This window comes from Lissotriton vulgaris, chromosome 3_1, assembly GCF_964263255.1.
Source record: "Lissotriton vulgaris chromosome 3_1, aLisVul1.2, whole genome shotgun sequence".
In the NCBI taxonomy this organism is placed as follows: domain Eukaryota; kingdom Metazoa; phylum Chordata; class Amphibia; order Caudata; family Salamandridae; genus Lissotriton; species Lissotriton vulgaris.
In genome coordinates this window covers 906,180,080-906,200,449 of record NC_141689.1, presented here as the reverse complement: position 1 = coordinate 906,200,449, position 20,370 = coordinate 906,180,080, and the positions used below count along the sequence as shown (strand labels likewise).

Here is a 20,370-nt window from a genome sequence, read left to right as displayed (position 1 = left end):
GTAGACAAAAGTGGTGTACAGTGGATTGGCGTAGAGTGCAGGGACATATAGCAGAGTGTAACAGAGTAAAGTGCATTGGCGTAGAATGGATTGAGATAGAGTGCAGGGGCATAGAGTTGAAAGTTACAGAGTAATATGCATTGACGTAGAGTGTACTGGCATAGAGTGCAGGGGCGTAGTGTACAGTGTTACAGAGTGGCATAGATTAGATTGGCATAAAGTCGAGGTATGCAGAGTAGATTGGAGTGGCTTAGCCTGGAGTGGTGTAGAGTGTAGTGGTGTAGAGTGTAGTGGGGAAGAATGCAGTGTTGTAGAGTAGTGTGGCATAGATGCATTGGCATATAGTAGCGAGGTACAGAGTAGAGAGACATAGAGTAAAGTAGTATAGAGTGGAATGGTGCAGAATGGAGAAGAATGTAGTGACATGGAGTGGTGCAGAGTAGAGTAGAGTGGAGTGGTGTAGACTGGAGTGTTCACGATGTAGTAAGACATTGCCATTACAGAAAACACATTTTCAATTGAAATGACCATAACATTTGCAGATATAGTTTTACTAATAAAACTATACAGCGCACAAGTGATAATGTTGCGAAAATGGTATTACCTGGTGTATTGATTTGTTTTGATCATATTAATGTATTTGTTTCGAGCACACTTCAGATTTAACAACAAATTTACTTTGTGTTCCTATTTCTGATATATTCTGAAATACTTGCACAGTTCATTAAAACCCTTTCCTAACCTCAGTATCCAGCAAGATTACTACATAAATCGTCTCACTTTGAAGTCAGAGAAAGAAAAGTAAACACCAAGCTCCCTATGAAGACACAGCCTGACATTTGATCTTGGTCTTTGAATGTACAGCAAATGTGACAAGATAAAAACAAGATTTACAGGTCTGTTTACTGAAAGGAGAACTCCTGGAACAAAACAAGGGGAGAAGGTCTGAAAAGACTTTGCTTCTTGGCACGGACAAACTCGCCCTGCCCAGCCTAAAACAAATAAAGCCTGCAAATAGAAACCAGAAAATTAGAGTTACTAATCACAAAGCCAATGGTAAGCAACGGGCCAAATGCATTCCCAGGGCAGCTTTCTGAATGACCCAAGATGTCTTTAGGAAACCAGACGGCTGCGCTGTCTGGTAGGCTTCGACCTAAAAAGGAAAACGAGGGAGAGACAGGTGCTCGAATTTGGAAAGCAATGCATATCTATAATAGGGCTCTGGGTTTGCAAAAACGAATGATATTGTGTTCGCTGTTGGCTCATTCCTGGAAAACAAATGAAACACTACCTCAAAACACACATTCTGTTCGCCCTCTGGGGGTGCTTATCTCGTATAATGTAGCCATCTTTAGTCTGTGCCTAGTGCGATGTAAATGTAAAGAGAGGGCCTGTGACTCAGTGGCACAGGCAGCTCAGCTGTTGCCTCACTGTGCAACAGCATCATGGCTACAGGGTAGGGGGTTCTGACCTATGCACTTAACTCAAACGTGGTCATTAATTTCACTTCGACGTCACAGGGGCCTAACTTATTATGAATGCTTCTCCATAGCCCCTTTCCCAAGCACACTTCTTAATGCATTTTTATACACTTATTATGGTGTGTAGTCACATTACTTGGGGGCAGTGGCAAATCTTTATACTTTGTGGAGAGGGGATTTTGTCAGTATTGCACCACCCAGGAGCTGTGCAGACTTGATTACGTGGCAACATTTCACTTAAGGTAGCACCGGCTCTGGCGTCCAGCCTATATATCCCTCCAGGGGTGGCGGGAGTGCGCTGAAGACTGCCTCAAGCCACACAGTAATACAAGAATTGTACACTTTTCGAGAGCTCCAACGTGGGCTGTGCAGTACGCGCAGCACAAATCATACCAATAGATGAATTCTGTAAACTTGTACCTAGTGTGTTGGCACCAACACATCTGACCAACTCCCTCTACATTGGCCCCGTTCCCTTTCCCGCGTGGGCACAAAAAGGCTTCTTTCAAAAGCTGGACTCTCCGTTCCAGCCTCTTACTTACAACTTGTGTCTAAAGGTCGCGAGTTTGTTCCAAAACCCGCCCACCTCATATGCTTTTAGCAGTGGCAGCTGCCGGCCATCTTGCCGAACAATGGTAAGTACATTTTGTTGTTATGTAATATTCCGGATGAAATTTCGCCTGAAGTAAAGCGTTTGATATCCATGTAATTCAACAGTGGTGATGTCACTAATCCGGCCCTCTCAGCGCCAGTAGCAATCAGCTTTAAAACAGACTAGGCCCAGAATAGAATTCTGAAAACAGACCCAGCTCTCCTGTGACTTTTCCTCGAAATTCGCTAATTCAACACATTTACGAAGTAATTGGAGAAGTGAAAAGCGAGGCGAGGCCAGGCAGAAATCCAATGCAGACATCCTGGCGGGACAGACGTACGGACGGAATCTGAGCAGAATGCATCTCCACACTGCCCGTTCCCTCGGTTATAAAGCGCCTGCTGTCCCGGCTCCCAGGCTATAAAAGGAAACGGCTTACTGTATGTTTGCTTTACTTTAAGAGAACCGATAAGGCTGGCAGCCCAGTGCGCCACACCGAGACATAAAGCACCTTCCCAGCAGCCACTGCTTGCAAGCATGCCTGTCACACTCGAATGGCTGACGGACATTGTTAATATGGGAACAAGCGTGCTTTTATTTATCTTTCTATTTTATACACTGCCATTGACGTCAGTGGAGCTCATTGCGTGTGACATGATTGGCAGAACTAAGGAGTGTCTAAAAACATCCCTAGTTTCAAGTATGGGAAAGCGAAATAAACAGTCCTTAATTCCTTTCTAGTAATTTAATATTGGTGGCGTAATATATAATTACAGTTGCTTTTTTCCAGATTTGCTTTCAAATGATAAAATACATTTTAAAATATGCAAAGTCCACAGATGCAGTGCTGTTTTTTTCACCGATGGTTGATTAAAAGAATTGGACCGCCCTCACGAAATTTTGTGCGGTACAATTTTGCGTTTGTATTTTCACTGAATGATTAGTGCAAACAGGGAAACAACACTTCCAACGCAACTTTTACAACGCACTACCTTTACAACGAAACTTTTACAAAGCAAAATCCATTACAACGCATGCCATTACAATGCAACCATTACAACACATGTCAATACAACGCATACCTTTACCACGCAGTCATTACAACGCATACCATTACAACGCATACCTACGCTATCCAACACTTGCCCTACTGTTGCACCCCCTGGAGTTAGAATAGTAATTTTTACCCCTACTGTTGCACCCCCTGGAGTTAGAATAGTAATTTTTAACTCTACACTATCCAATACTTACCATACATGCAATGTAATGGTATGCGTTGTAATGGTATGCGTTGTAAATGTAGCATGCATTGTAGTGGAATGCGTTGTAAAGGTAGTTTCAAAGATTTCGTTTTAATGGCATGCGTTGTAATGGAATTCATTGTAATGGATGTTGCGGTGTAAAAAATGCGTTGTAAAGGTATGCGTTATAAAAGTATGCGTTGTAACGACATACATCCGTGCAAACATTATATTTGCACTTACCGATAGGTGAAGAGGTCAATTTTGCACTGGTTAGTTGGTGCACATATTGTTTCAGGCAGCAACAGCTGGTTAGTGTAAATGATGGTGCAATCTTGCCCTATACAAGTGCATTCTGTGTGATCTTGTCCCAAGTTTTTGAAAATATGGATTTAACACCCACATGCTGTAAACGTCAGTGGTGAAACCCACCTTCCAATTTTGACGAATGCAAGTAAAAACGCTAGTTCAATTCTTGCAGACAGTTGTGCTAGGGCTCGGGCACATCATCATAGTATGTGGCAGCATTTACACAACATACTAATCTAGATGTTTGACGGCTGCCTTTAGGCAGTGAAAAGCAAATTTGTGTAGAAAGTCGATAACAGGTTTGTCCTGAAAGACGCCTTCTTAGCCTACACCTAAGCACAATCTCTGCCCTACCCGTGGCATCTGCCCAAGGCTGAGTTATAAACACTGTGGCCCTCTGCTGCTAGCAAGAGAACATTATGTAGGTTTTGTATTGTATTGTACTGCAACATTTATATAGCGTGTACTACACCACTATAGGGAGCTGAAGTGCTTGCCTACATGGGCAGCACCCTCCACCGTGCAGGGTATGTGGTTAGAATTGTGTTATCTTTGTTTTGATCCTGTATGGAAGTTATTTCCATGTTGTGCATGATGACCTTCGAGGTGCAGTTATTGTGTATGTAAGACATAGCTTAGCAGTGTGGTGGATGAAGAGGTGTGAGATAAAGCTGCACAGTTTATGGTTTTCGGTAAGGTGGCAGCTTTGAGTTCTGCAGGTCCTTTGTGGTATTTATTATGATCATAGTCCACTTAGGTGGTTACTGCACTAGGTTGTTGAATTTGAGATATTTTATTTAAAGGGAGTGATCCTGAGGAGGCATAGGTTAGAGGGAGAAATGGTTGACAGATCACCTCATATCTGATTGTCATTGTGAGATGTCAAGAAGCTGCTGTAGTATGTACTTTTTTAGGACCTGCAGTGGTGGACTAAATTAAAGTCCTCTACTGGCCAGCGCATGTGGTAGATCTCTTCAGTTATTCTATACCTAGTCAGTTGGTGATGGGTCTATATTTGCTGTGGACTAGTACAATACTGGGTGATGGACATGACCCATAGCAGTTTAGTCTTATTTGAGTATAAGACTGTCCAGCAGTAAATGAGATTTAATTTGCAGTCTATGAACTACAATCAACTTCCCGGAATCTGAATGTTATTGTATTAGTAATAGTGTGGGACAAGAGGGTTATATATTGTATTGTAATTTCATCTATATAGCATTTACTAGCCCTGAAGAGGATTTGTAGAGCTTAATGCCAGGCAGCATGCTGCTCCGGAACCCAGGGTTAGTGTTCTTTTTGTGTTTATTACTGGTTATTCAGATTATTCTTGTGCTCATAAGGATACCGTTCCGTGTATTTACAAAAGTTTCTATGTGGTAGATTACATTAATAAGAGTTAAGTGTCATCTTTATTTGGCAACGGGGTGTGTGAATTCAGGCAATTGTTGTTGGTATAAATATATGACCGTGAAAAATTGGGTTGTTGGTTGATTGGGGTGTGAGCCCTGGTCAAGCAACAGCTACAATACCTTGCAGTGTGAGCACAAAAAAGTCACAAAATTAACCTCTGCTTAACCCTGGGTAGCTTAGCACAAAAAGCAGTAAGGCTTAACTTAGAGGGATTGTGTAAGGTAGTTCTGCAGCACACAAACAGTAGTATTGGGAAAACACAGCACAAGAAAAATCCCAAACCAATTAAGAAATTAAATTGACTTTAATAAAATAATTGACAGCAAAACGACAAAAATCCAATCACTAGAACCAGCGTTATGCATTTTTGAAGAATAAACTGAAAAATAATGCCTACAAGCAGAAAGCGTCAACTGTGGCTATCTGGTCACGCTGGACCTGGTCAGTCAAAAGATCAGGCTGACCGCGGGGGAGCGCGGTCGAATGCAGTCCAAGGTTAGTCCAGCTGAAGTTTTACCTTCTGAAGTTTTGTGCCAAGAGTCCAGTTTGCGTTGAAAAGGGTCACCAGGAGCAAGGAGAGCGTTGCAGGTGGTGGTCAGCATGGCACAGAGAGCAGGGCAGGCGTCATGGACGAGTGGGCTCGAGCATCCAGTTGGTGGTCCGCCATGGGCTGTTGTTGTTGCTGCTGTGCACAGAGATGGGCGAACAGTGGCTCAGGCTCATTTTTGCTGCAAGAGACCCAGTTCTGGTGCAAATGGGCCTGTTTGCGGTTGCGAAGAGCCCAAAAGCTTGATTTCAATACCTTGTCTGCCACACCAAGGTCCCAGGACCTGGGAGGGACCACTTGGGGGTCAGGAACTCGCTGAAGATGGGTCCAGGAACTGTTGGGAAGCAGTTTGTGTTCCTGGAGGCTCAAATCAGGAGGCCAGCAGACTAGTACTTTGAGTCACTTTTGGGTCCTGGGTTCATGATGGTGTTGTAGGTCCAGTTCGTCTTCCCCAGGTAACAAGGCAGCAGGTCAGAAGAGCAAAGCAGCAGTGCCTTTAGAACAGTTCAGCAGAGTGACCGTCTTTGTAGCAGCACAGCAGTCCTTCTTCCAGGTACAGTGTCCTCCTGTCTAGAAGTGTACTGAAGAGTTGGTGTCTGAGGTCCTTTTTTTAAACCCTGGTGCCCTGGTTCTAGAAGATGAGAGAAACGTCTAGACAGGGGCTTTGAAGGGCATGGAACTCCCTGCTTCCTTCGCCCTGACTCCAAGTTGGCTGAAGTGACAGTGCACGGTCATTTGGCCCTTCGTGTGAAGGCAGAGTACAGGCTATTTAATTGTAAGTAGGGCTGTGCTCAGCTCCGCCCCATCCTGTAATCCCTCTATTGTTTGACTATCTGTGAGGAATTCACAAAATTTAATTGTCAGTTACACCCAGTCTTGCGACCCACGAAAGGCTACAGACACAAAAGAGCTAAGGGCAGTGAAATGCCCAAGTTTCTAAAATTGGCATTTTCAAAATTGTAATTTAAAATCTAGCTTCACCATAAGTTAGGATTTTAAATTCCAATTCCAGAGACACCAACATGAACTGATCAGCTCCTCCCATTTGGTAATTACACTTATAACATATAATAAAGCAACTCCAATGTTATTTTATTTGAGAGATAGACTTCACTGTAGTTAAAAAACAAATTTTGGAGCTTTTCACTACCAGGACGTGTAAAACGTAACAGTACATATCCAACCTTTTAATTACAAAGCACCCTACCCTGTGGGTTATCTAAGGCCAACTTTAGGGGTGACTTATGTAATAAAAGAGGAGTTTAAGGCTTGGCAAGGGGATTTAAATGCCATGACGACCTGTAGTGGGCTACAGCATTCAGGATGCAATGGCAGGCCTGGGACATGTTTCGAAGGACTACTTGAGTGGGTGGCATAATACGTATTGCAGGCCCACTAGTAGCTTTTAATTTACAGGCTCTGGGTATATGGTATACCCTTCTACAATGGACTTAAAAGTAAATTAAATATGTCAATTGTGTATAAACCAATGTAACCATATTTTGGGGACAGAGCAAGATCACTTTAGCACTGGTTAGTAGTAGTAAAGGGAACACAATTCAAAAGCTAACAAAAACAAATTCAGCAAAAAGTAGGAGGAGGAATGCAAAAAAGTTTGGGGGTGACCCTGCAAAGAGGGCTAGGTTCAACAATCAGCTACAAGAGATTAAATCTTGTTAGGCTGTAGTGGTATGCCTTTTAAAGGAGGGGTTCTGAGCTTTTGAGATACAGGAACAGGGATTAAGGCAAACATGCATGCAGCTTAAATTATGCTGAGCTCATAGAGGACAGGCATGCAGAGGATGGTAAGGAATGAGAGTCATTAATAAGAGAGAGGACAGTCAACAATTTGCAGGTTTTTAAGGAATATTGTGGAGTCTTTTGAAGATATCATGCAAAACTGCATAAAGAAACATTTTCATGGAGATACTGGTGTATTTGGTACTTTCGGTAAGCACTAGAATCAGTGTCCTCTGAACTCGGACAGCTGCTAGGTTACTGCTAAGCCCCCACTTCAGCCAGGACAGCTGACCTAGTCAGAGGTTAGAAGTGTAACGTGATGGCTGGCTGCATATTTAGGGAAATATTTTGAGGTACAGACTGCACTCAAAGGAAGTAATAACCACATGACCATAGCAATGTGAGAAGATCTATAAGTAAATAATGCTAACCATGAGAAGGAGATTCTGCAAATGTTAGAGCAGATGCTTTATTATGCTCATCTTTAAAGTTTGTACAACAACGGAGTTTGGTCCTGGGACAGGGGGCAGCTGGACCCAATTTACAAGTGGAACAAAGAAATATTGCTGGCCCACCTCATTATTTAGTCTCACTAAAAGTTTTAAGAGACAACAAACAAATAACAACGTCTCTTTGTTTGTATGGGGAATTTTATTTAACCCTTTTGTTCATTATTTTTGAAATGATTTGACAAATCAATAGGCGAGAAGAACACTCCATACACCTATGTACAAATACAACACATTAAGACATATTTCACAAGTGCTAACAAATATCACATAAAAAATAAATCAAACATTCATCAACAAACTCCTCGGATGAGAAATCAATGTGCGCAAATAATTATTCTTTGCGAGATAATCAACAACCGTTATTGAACCCAAAAGGTTGTAAAAGATTAGACAGACATCAGAAATTGATCCATAATTAGTCTTGACCATCAGAGCTGCACCCAAAAAGTGCAATTATTTAAAACTCTCTATCTGTCGTTTGCCTTGCCAACGCGTTTCGAATCTGTCAAGGATTACAGATTCTCCTCAGGGCTCTCTCAATGTTTTCAATCTCTTTGGAGAATGCGGGGGACTCTCGTGGTGGTGTTTGTTCACGAGGGGTTGCCGCAGAAATCAATGATAGTGGGAGGTATTCTTCTTCAAATGCTGTATTGAATGCGGTATTGAATTCTCCGTGTGCTCCTTTTATACTTTCTTTGCGACCCGATTTATTGGTAGTAGACACGGGGCGTCAACGACCGCCATTCTGTGTGTTGATTGTCTAAAACTTGCTATGTCAGTCGCGGAGTCGTGTTCCTCACCGTTCTATCAAGAAACTTTTCTCTCGCGCTTCCTTCGACCAGAGCGAACCAGGAAATGAAAACGCAGGAGCACCTCCACCACAAGAGTCCCCCGCATTCTCCATAGAGATTGAAAACATTGAGAGAGCCCTGAGGAGAATCTGTAATCCTTGACAGATTCGAAACGCGTTGGCAAGGCAAACGACAGATAGAGAGTTTTAAATAATTGCACTTTTTGGGTGCAGCTCTGATGGTCAAGACTAATTATGGATCAATTTCTGATGTCTGTCTAATCTTTTACAACCTTTTGGGTTCAATAACGGTTGTTGATTATCTCGCAAAGAATAATTATTTGCGCACATTGATTTCTCATCCGAGGAGTTTGTTGATGAATGTTTGATTTATTTTTTATGTGATATTTGTTAGCACTTGTGAAATATGTCTTAATGTGTTGTATTTGTACATAGGTGTATGGAGTGTTCTTCTCGCCTATTGATTTGTCAAATCATTTCAAAAATAATGAACAAAAGGGTTAAATAAAATTCCCCATACAAACAAAGAGACGTTGTTATTTGTTTGTTGTCTCTTAAAACTTTTAGTGAGACTAAATAATGAGGTGGGCCAGCAATATTTCTTTGTTCCACATCTTTAAAGTTTGGGCAGAATATAAACAGGATGGACCTGAAGACGGCATCCAGAGACAGTGCTTTGTCTGCATTGTTATGGTTTAATGATGGTATGATATTTTACGAAATATACTGGAGGATTTCAAATTATACGCTTGTGGCTGGGGCGGCGGGTCAGGCCCCTTGATTTGTAGATTCTTCTTATTCAGCTATGCTTTTCTCAGCTCAAAATTCATTTGTTTAACTAGCTCATATCAGTTTTGGGTTTAAACATTAAGGTGATGATTTTCACTTATGTTCCAATTAGAGTGATAATAATATCAACTTGGATTGAAATAGGAGTTTCTGCTGAAATAGATATGGTTTGATTTTATGGACAAATCCTCCAGATTAAACCTTGAAGAGTTTATCCCAGGAAAAAGGTGCACTACAACGTAGAAATTGGCACAGTAACACCAATTTACTATGACACTACCCTTTCTCTATGTGGCCTATAGGGTCAGCCTGTGGTGATCTGGCATTGTTACATCACAGAATTATTCATGGAGTCTCCAAAACAAGGTGGAGTATTCAGGGACTGGCCGTTGCGGGCACTGGGCAATCCCCTGGTACGCCGCAAGGGTGGGGGCCGTTTTTGTTACAGGGCTGTTTTTTGTAGCATAGCTGCAATATCGGCCCTGTAACAAAATCGGCCGAAAACCGGCCCCCACCCCCCGGTCTGGGGGAGGGGGGAAAGGCCAGGCGAGCAGTTTGCCAGGGCTAGTTTTGGTTCACAGTCGAGCCCTGGGAGTATTACAGGTCTCGGAATAGAGGCTTTATGATTTGAAATTGTACTAGTACCCTGTTCTTAACACTGCCAGGTTTGATACTTTGGTTGTTCCAAGCAGTAGGACGAAACCACGCAAATTTAACAAGAGACCAATAAGGTCGGATTTCCAAAGACTTCTTTGATTCTCTCACACAAAAAAGATCCACAGAAATCAGCTTATGTAATATACCACCATGGACTCCATTTCATGTAGTTTTGCTCTGGAATTGAACTATATGTTCTTTTGTTACCAATTAAGACCCTGAATATTCTTCCTCAGCTTCTTAAGTTCCTTATGGGAATTTTTGTATCATATGAACCAAGTTATCGCTCTAATCGAAGGTACAGCCCACATAACAAATGGTGAGGCTAAGTAGCATAGCAAATGATCTCACAGAAATAGTTGTCATAGGAAGTGACATCACATCCATATCATACCTCTAACTTTAACTGGAGTGGGCCTTCCCTATTCTATGTTCTTATCTAGGGAACACTCGGTTTAGTCACCTAGAGACAAATATGCTTATATAGCAAATATCCCGTTTTCTGTGTTTTTCTTATTTCAAAGGTCCTAGCATTATAACCCCACATGCATGTTTTTATAAATTAATTAGACACTGGTTGCTGAGATCTGAATAGGACATGCAGCTCAAACTTTCAGATCATGCCATGGTTAAGTACGCCCTTTCGCCTTTCAGTATCAATGAAGCGAACCCCTGGTGGGACAGGGTAATATTAATTGCATACAAAATAGTACACATGTTATATAAATTGCTTTAGATTAAAACGCTATATAAGAATCGCTTTAACATTCTTATAAATGAAGGAGTCATTGAACGTGTAATGCATCTGCTTGCGCCTAGAATTGTTTTCAGCTCCTGTCAAAGCCTAAAAGGGTCTATCTCAACCCACTGGAGAGACATTGTAACATCTTTCTTTCTGAATACAGCAATGCTCAATCTCTAGCAGGGAGAAGCACCAGCCTGCCCTTAAAGAATTCAGTGCTGTGATACTGTGGAAAAGAAAGAGAGGCCATGAGCAGTTCCTCCATAGCGGGCGGTCAGTGACTTCTTTTGGTATTCTTATCCTGGTTGATCTCCATGTTACTGCTAAATCCTGCAGTCTCATTTCTAATAAAGAGCCAAAGCATAGAGACTTTAGGTAAAAATGTATGCTGTGGCATGTTGGCAATCATGTATTGGAGTGCATGTTGCAGAGGATTACTGATCATACATGATCATACATGCATTGTTAGAAATGTTAGATATGTTCTGTGGCTAAGTGTCCCCAAGTCACTTGCAAAATTTTCAGCAAGTGCTGGTATTTTAGCCACGAGAACATTTATTTGAGGATTTGTAATTACATGTTTAACACTGTAGACTTGGGTTTAAAAGTCACTGCATGGAAAATGATTTTGGCTAAAAAGCCACGCCTGCCTGTATGTGTCACACTTGACAAGGGGCCAGATGCCAGTTATTTCTCGGAAAGGAAAAGGGAGGAGGTTATTAAAAAGCACCTTGTGAAGCCAAGGGGCGAAAGAATCATTGGCATCCTATATGTTGCTGCTTACCCTGGACACTGTTGAACTGACCTTTCGCACTAGCACTTTTTTTAAGACTAGCCATACGTGCACGCAAGACAATGGAAAGTCCCTGAAATCAGAATCAGTCATAATGATACTACTGCAAAAACTTTATAAGATAATGACATTTACTGCTTAATCACTGTATGAACTACTCTGTTATTATGGAATGTTATTTATATAATTGTTTTGTACTATATGTATATGTGTGTTTTGCTGTGTTCGGTACTTTTATGAATTTTATCAAATTCGAATAAAGGTCTTTTGAACAATCATTGTAATCATTTCTTGAAGCAAACTTCCTGGTCTGTCATATGTAGACTATAGACAAAGCTACATGATAAGTAAACAGTCCTATACATATTTGAAAGTTCAAATGTTGGTTTCAAATACCAACCAAAATACTAGTTTAGAATGTTGATTTTGATTTGTTGGGCTTTGAACATTGCATTGATTTTTGATTTTATTTTAAATTAGCAACCTATTAGGACTATTCATAAAACACACACTACAAACTGAATTACTGAGCTGCACTGCAGGCAATCTTCAGGAGTACTAGCTATTCAGAAGAAAATGCATGGAAGTCTGCAGCAGCAGAGGCTTTTTTCTGAATATTCAAAGATCCGTACACATACACGCAAATTAATTATGTATAATACTGTGGTGAATATAGCTATGCTTATTAGTGTGAATTGTGCCTGCTCAGTCCTAAAGTGCAACAGCCCAATAGAGTTCATTTTTCACACTTACTTAAACCCATAACATAGTTTTGCAAGTACATATTATTACAAAGAAAACATAATTAATGAAGACTTAACATTACTCTGTCAGGACGAGGAGAATCACTTTGATCATTAAAGTTGATACACATAACATAGTCAATTACGGATCTGGGATGGTTTCTTCAAAATACAATGTTAAGGATTGATTACCTGTAAGGCAAAGTTCCATCATTGTGATATTGCTCGTCTCCATACAGAGAGGACGAAGAAATGGTGGTTGCTAAGGAAGCCGCTTCAAACAAAGACGTAGTGCTTGGCACAAGATCGGGCCGGTGTCGTAAGTTTAATGCTGCATAGGAAAGGCAGATGAATAGAGTAATTCTTAAACTGAATTTCGAAAAGTGAAAGGAAGAGTGTACACAAGTTAGTTGTATATAGAATTCATCATTAAGTATTATTAATTAGAATTCATAATTAAATATAATTAATATTAATGTAATATAGCTTCAGACTTAGATTGTCTCTGCTTTATCGACGGGACAAAACATTTATGTGCATAGTCATCAGCTAGACCCAGCAGATGTGGTTATGAAAAAGACAATACATGATGAAGAAAACAACACAATTCTATGTGGATGATTTCATTCTACTAATTCCAAAATGGAGGGAGCAGTCGGATTAAAAACTCTCAGTTGTCTACCAGTTCAACAATGCATCATCTTAACCAATTCAAGTTTAGGTTTGCTCACTGGTTCATAAAGAAACCATGCAAAGAATAATTTAAGCAAACATTACATATATTACAAACAAGTTACAAAGAATTGAACACCCCCATGTGATTGTACCCACTGTGTAAGGCTGTTTCATCTGCAAACGTTTGCTTTGGTCAGAAAAAAATACTTTTGATTTTCAACTATATGTTATGTTTTCTCAAACTCTAGATTTCACCTATTCTTTCAGGCATTCATTTATTTGTGTTGGTTATATCCTTGCCAATAGTGACACTGGAGCTGTGGAGACTGCTTTCAGGTTCAATAGGTTTTAGCAAAACGTTATATTATTAAGAGTGATATTAGGTAAGAGCCAACAGAAAAATGCCAAACAATAAGTTAACATGATACACCTTATAGTTTTGTAAAAAACACAACCTGGATACCAAAAACTTAATAGTATGTCACAAAATAGACTTTAATCAACAGACGTTTGGTCAGATTGACTAATTTTCTTGGAATTCCTTGATCTATCAAACATGATGTGATGGCCATTTATGAACTCAGGCTTTTGACCAAAAGTTATATAATTAAAGGAACATTCTGTGCAGTTTTGTTTACATGTTTAGTAGCATCCCTATCACCAACAAACAGAACCAATAATATTGGAATTCAGAATAGTTAATTATTGTTTTATTCTTAAAATAAGAGCTTGACCTACCAGAACAATATTGTGACCTGTAACTCCTCCACCCCTTCTCCTCCTGCTTAGCTTTTTTTTTAACAACCCCCCCATCACTGCTCTTCTCCCCCTTTCTGCTCCAGCTCATCGTCTGTGTTTAGTTACTACCCACATACCCGCACCTCTTTTGCTTCCTTCCACGCTGGGCTCCACTTTTTATTTACTGTTCGCCCCTGCAGCTCCTCCGTTGCTCCCCAGCTGCTCCCTGATAAGTGCTCCCTTTTCACAGTCTTTACTCGCTCCACCGCTACTCTCTCTTACTCCATGCTGGCCACTGCAATTCGGTTTGCCAATCCTGGATGCTTTTATAGTGCGCAAGCATTGGCAAAGCCAACAGCAGTCACCTGCCGTGCTAAAATATAGAAAATATTGTTTAAAAAACTTTCAAGATGTCCACCAAATTGCGTCACCCATGACACAATGCGGCGTCCATCTTGAGAATATAGAAAGTATAGAAAACAATAATTTCTACACTTTGAAGATGGACACCATGCTTCTCTGTCATGCTGACATACTTTCAGCATGTATGATTGCAGCTATCGGCTTTGCCAATTCTGGAGCATTTAAAAAGCATATGCGGTGTGACAGAGCCAAAGGCAGCAGCCGCAAAGAATGGGCAAAGTGAGACCTATTTTTTTTTGTCACGGCTTCTTTTAAAAAATAGCATCAGTGATCTGTCCTCCCTGCAGGGATCAGTTATTTGTTATCAGGAGCAAGTGCTAGCAAGGTCTCTCTATGTCCATTGATCCGGTTCTACCGCAAAGGAAATGATACTGCTGAAACACAGAAGAATTTCTGCCTCCTGGCTTTGATCCACCTTTCTGCTCTGCTCCCTTTGTAACTCCACCACATTGACAAATTATAAAGCTGATGAGTGTCTGGGATTTTCACCTCTTCTTGAGGATTAAGCCAGGGGTGACATTCCAGACACAGCTTCTAAGCTGGTTCATTAATTATCACGTGTCTCTATTGAAGTGAGTTTAGCTTACATTATGTGCATTGCAGCTGGCAGACTTACAGAATTTAAGGACACAGTATTTAACCTCTACTACAGTATCATTTAGGAATATAATCTCGCCACATTATTACCATATACACCAGTTTCATTGAAAGTTGCATATAGCTTAACATTTTGAGAGGGATATCTGCTTATATGTACCACTATGAAAAATAATACCACGGACTTGGAATTAATTTTGGATGACCTATCGAACACATCCTGAAACAAATGCAGTCTAAAATGTACAAGCAAAGGGTAACAGAAAGAACCAAGGTGCCAGCAAAGCTCTGCTGTTCTTCTGTGATGGAGAAGGTAACACAAGGGCATGCTATTATTTTCACCTTGACGCAGGAGGCCAACATAAAAAGTAGCGGCGACCGCTGCAGGTAAGAGCGGTGGGCCGGGTGGGGGAAGATTTTGAGAGGTGACCACAAGGGAAAATTAAATAAATAATTAACTTTCCCTCGTGGTCTTCTCTCAAAATCCCCTCCCACCCGGCCTCACCACTCTTACCTGCAGCGGCCGCGGCTGATAAAAAGTATCTGGCAAAGCCCCCATTTTGTTCAAATACCCGTGAGAGCATTAGACTGTAGCAAGTGGGTCTGTGAAGGAATCATAGTGCGAATATCTCCCACACAAGTGGCACCTTACACAACTTTCATTGGAGTTTTAAATCTTTTAGCCTCTCAAGCTATAATAGCAAGAGGATGCCATTTTCATCCCAAGAGAAGAGCCTGAAAACATGTTCACTCATAAAAAGTAAAAAACTTGCTTTTATTGCAGCACCTCGTGCTGCAAATACCTACTTCTAAGCACTGGAAATAACAGCTTTTACTATTAGCCGGTTTAGGGATACTCAATCTACCAAGTTGAGAAGAATGGAAGGTGGAGGCGACCTTATAAACATTCACATTTCTGATATCCACATCAATGCAAATGTCTTTAGCAAGCATTGGCACACTTGACTTAACTTGCCAGATGTCAAAGAATTAATTTGCATCCAGTGCATATGGGCCCCGTGGGCTGCTTTATCAAATAGTTTTCTCCTTTCAGTCTACACTTGACTCTGAGCCTCAACAAATAGCAAGTCTGTTTTGTTAAAATAAACCTGGGCGCCAGAGCTATCTCTGATCGTTCCTATTTTTTGCCATAAATCCCTTGAACGTGAAGACCCGAACTTGCATAATTTTCTTTCATGTATGTTTGCAGACTATTAAAAAGCACAGTCTAAATGCAAGTTTGCCTGGGAACAGACGTTTGTTTACTTGGCATGAGGTATTCTGCCTGCTGCTCTGAATGGCGTATTATTTATTTTGGACTTCATTTGGGTCTCAGAAGTAGCCATGCTGTGAGCCGCAAGATTCAGTCTCTCAACGCAGTTGATCCATTCTGTTTCATGCGTCACTGGAGACCCAGAGTCCAAAGGTCTACCATCCAGAAGGTTCTCAACTTACTTTTAGTTCTGGGTTTGAAAGTTGTGCATGTGAAAACGTTTCAAAAAGTTTGAAAACTGTAAACTTTGAATACCATCTTTGGCATTTACAAAGTTTTGCATGCATTTGTACAGAAAAACTAAATATTGTATACACAACAGCTCGTTTTACTTTGATTTTTGTAAAGAAAGTCATTTTTCTGGTACCATTCGCGACTGGTCATGTTAGTAATGTTTTGGCCAGTACAGTGACCGATTCAAGCTAGGCCTGCCGTGTCAGCAGGAAAGGCAGTACCTGGCCGCCATTAGTACCTGCTCAGTCTAACAACCATGGTGTGATTCAGTTGCCTGAAGCAGATCCTAGAAGCTTTATGTGATATCATTTTTATTGTTAGGTTTTAGGCAGCTAGAGCATGCTCGCCACTTAGGACATTTTGTGGCGAAAGGATTCCCATATGCTGGAAGTGAGGGCCTGACAGGCACAGCAAGCTTCTATGACCCTGCAAATAACTTTAGTCCCAAGAAAGGACCAAGCCAGGCACCATGCCACCTTTGTAATGATAACAACAACATGATGTTATATAGCGTTTCATTAAGCAGTTCTAAGGACTATAAATAACAGGTGGTACGATTACTCCTTCTAACAGTTTTCACTTCCCCCACCGTAGAAGAATGAAAAGGATAGACGGTCTTGCCAAATTCGCACTTGCACCCTGCAGATCACAGCAGTTGTGAGTGCAAGCATATAACTCACTGAGAATCTCGCCATCATGTGGAAGTGGGAACAGACCAGGCGGACCTGCAGCTGCTCTGTTGTCCTCTAACAGCTTGTCCAATCCTAAGAGGGTTCCTTCCCACACACTGTGTTCTGACCAATAATGCTTGTTAGTTTGGAGTGGCAGATTCTGTTTTTGTTGCTGCTGGGAAATACTGTTAGCTGAACTGTAAATGGACTGTTCCAGGTTCTGCCCAACCCCATGAGGCATCATTCGATCTCACAATAAGGCTACAAATTGTGCGTCCAGAGGGTCACTGCAACCTGGACAAGGATTTGTAAGTTATCGTACTTGAGGGGTCACCTAAAAATAGTAGATAATACATTTCACATGGTCCTGATGAAAGCCTTAGACATGCAAGGTCTGTTCACGGCGGAAACATGTTGACCTCATCACCAGATGTGTAGGACCAATCATTTATCCTCACAACATCGTTTTGCTTTTAAACTTATCCCTATTTATCGATTTTCTCGATATACAACTTCTCTAGTATAGGAGATAACTTTAACCCCTTGCGTGCGGGGCGTATTTTCCGCCTGTGCTGACTCCGCCTTGCGCGGGAGGAGTCATGACGGAACGGTTCCGTCATCAGCACAGCTCAACCGATGCTGATGACGGAACCGTTCTGTCATCAGCACGCAAGGGGTTAAAAGCACATGTCACCATTGTCTTCACCTAGACAGTTCCTCTCCTGGTAGGAGGATGGGTTCACTGTGAGAACGAGACGCTCAAGTGAAAAAGACCATATGATGATGCTATCCACGACATCACCCCAATAGAGATAGTACATACTGTTTGAGGTGAAAACGTCGATGAGGGTCTTCAAGTCAATTCTCAATGGGCCCTTGGTGTCTAGACATTATGGTTCACTTTTTTGATTATTGTTACTAATCAAAAGTAATGCAAGGAGGAAAACATATATTCGATGCAATGGAGATGCAGTGATACGTTCTGTTCTAAAGGCTGTCAGACATCTTTGAAAGGCATTTGCTCAAATGACATAATGAGAGCTGAAGTAGTTATTGTTGTAGCACTTCCACTGATTTCAGAACTCTCGAGTATCATCACCCACATTTGCAACAATGACAGCACAGGGCAGGCAAAATGGAGCTTGCTGGTGCTGTGATTCGTCTAAACACCCTTATTTATTTGACCTGTGTTCTTTAACTGTGTACCCTTTATTTTCTATCTCAATTCAGGTCTCCATCCCTATCCCATTAATGCTGCTATGCTGCCTGAAAGTGTACTCTGGTACACTTACAGGATAGCGGCAAGCATCAGAAATAGGCATAGCATTGACCCTGTGTTTGCATTTTGTTAATTCTTTGTCAATGTACCAGGAAGGAGGAGGCGAAGAGAAGGAGAAGGGGGCCACATATGATCCCACTCATCTCCCAGGGAAGCAGGGCTGACACCTCTGAAATTGTGATGTGAGGAAGAGTGTTTGTGTGTGTGTCAAGCACTGCTGTTGGTGCCACCTGCTCTGCTTTGAGTCAGTGAAGATGCACTGCTGCTGCTCATGGTGGGTATGCAGAGGGGCAGTCCAGTTTGGCAAAAGGATTTCCACTGTAGCAGAACCAAAACATTGCCAACGCTTTCTTGATAGATAAGGATAGTAACATAAAGAGGCCTTATAATGTCTGTCAAGTACCCACCCTGTAAAAAGTTTGTGGGGCCCATGACACAAATTTGTTCTAAGCATGCTGGAGGAGTCCAATTAGAAATATATAAAAGTTATCAGACTTACAGGTCAACGCATTTCGCACTGGAGTGTTGGTCGCCCCGCAGAGCAATTCACCACAAAGTTACTTTATGGCTTGTGGCCATTTACAACTAGGGGACACTGCTTGCCACCGGGCTGTGCATCCAGTTATATAAGCCTTCTCATGCCACTTGGTCTAACCGTTCTTTGTAAACAGAGCTCTTTTGTGACTAAGATCCAAGACCAGCTGAATTAGCAACAAACAGCACCTTCTGCCATTGTATTATCGAAACATTGTTTATATGTTCTGTACCTTACTATGCTCTTGTATCTGATGTAACCCGTAACGCAACGTTTCTAAATGTAAAGCGCTCCGATACCCTCTTGGGTCTAGTTCGCGCTCTATAAAACTTTATAAATAAATAAATACCACTGCTGTTCATGGCATTACAAAAAGGTGACCATGGACATATGTGGCTTCTCCTGTACCCCCATCACGTACCTTGCACATCGACTTCAAACCGGTCACTGACTGTCAACCAAACCCAAGTAATTAACTGGACAACACTAACACCAATATGTAGCACACTGTAAACTAAATATATTATTCACCCTTTTCCACTCTTAGTAGGCAAGGATCTCCTCAGTGGCTGATACTACCATTACAAGACCCCAAAACTAATAAATAAATATGGTAAAGGGGGGCTAAAATACAGTTGTATGTGGGACTAGTTATTGGTGATATTCAAAGTATCTTGTTTCCTACACATAAATTGCGTATTTTAGACAACTAGTTCAGAATTACCTTCTTCGTCGAGGCTGGCAAAGCTCTGTCCTTCGATTAACCTCTCGTTCTTCTCGTCTCTCCACTCCTGGTTGCTTGCAGCAAGTTTTTCCTGCGACGTGAACCTTAGGGCGGGAATGGAGTTGCATCTTCTCTTGGAGGGAGAGGATTTTAAAGCTGTGGAAACAAATCCAGCTGGAAATATTAGTTTTGGTCTGTGATTGGTTACTTTATGTGCATTTTTAAAAGCAAAGGCCACAACCATCCCCCTTCCCCAAACCCAGTTCAGAGCAGAAAACGGTAAATGAGTTGCACACCTGAGACGCACCATGTTTCACATCTCATGAGCAAAACCTCAGAACATCATAACAAATGATAGGGAGCTCCACTGATAGGAATGTGACCTCACAGCAGGTCCTTAGTCTTCACCCGAGCATGAAAAGCTCTACAGATTGAGCCAAGAATAGTCCTCAAGTAGTGTTTTATTTATTTTCGTGGATTATAGGAGGCCAAAATGCGGTCTTTTGGTCATTTCAGAGCAGTGTGTGATAGACACAAGTATACGTGTGTTGACAGTAGATCAGTAGGTATTTGTAGTACATGGATGTAAGTGAAGTACACGTACCAGCCATAGGCTCAAAGGAACTGTACCAGCGTACAACATGGAATGGCTACCAGTGGATGACGTGGTGGGGATTATTGCTGTGTGAGCGGATAGAACGCCAGTTCCCCCACAATTGGAGAAATCCATCCAGCATTACACTGCTTATGATACGCTGCGAAAACAGGCATACAGAGTGCCTACAGAACAATGGAGCCATGGAGCCATGGTGGTGCTCTAGGATAAATTTTTCTTTCCACATTGAATAATG

General features: G+C 41.5%; 1 protein-coding gene across 2 annotated transcripts in view; it reads right to left on the bottom strand.

The window, feature by feature from the left end:
- Positions 1–20,370, bottom strand: part of PIP5K1B (phosphatidylinositol-4-phosphate 5-kinase type 1 beta) — a 412,487-nt gene that overhangs the window by 38,336 nt on the left and 353,781 nt on the right. For both annotated transcript variants that reach the window (XM_086961234.1, XM_086961235.1), the window contains exons 12-13: positions 19,520–19,675; positions 12,563–12,701 (exon numbers count right to left, since the gene is read on the bottom strand). In XM_086961234.1, the coding sequence (XP_086817360.1) occupies positions 12,563–12,701; positions 19,520–19,675 (295 nt within the window). The remainder of the gene's footprint in view (positions 1–12,562; positions 12,702–19,519; positions 19,676–20,370) is intronic.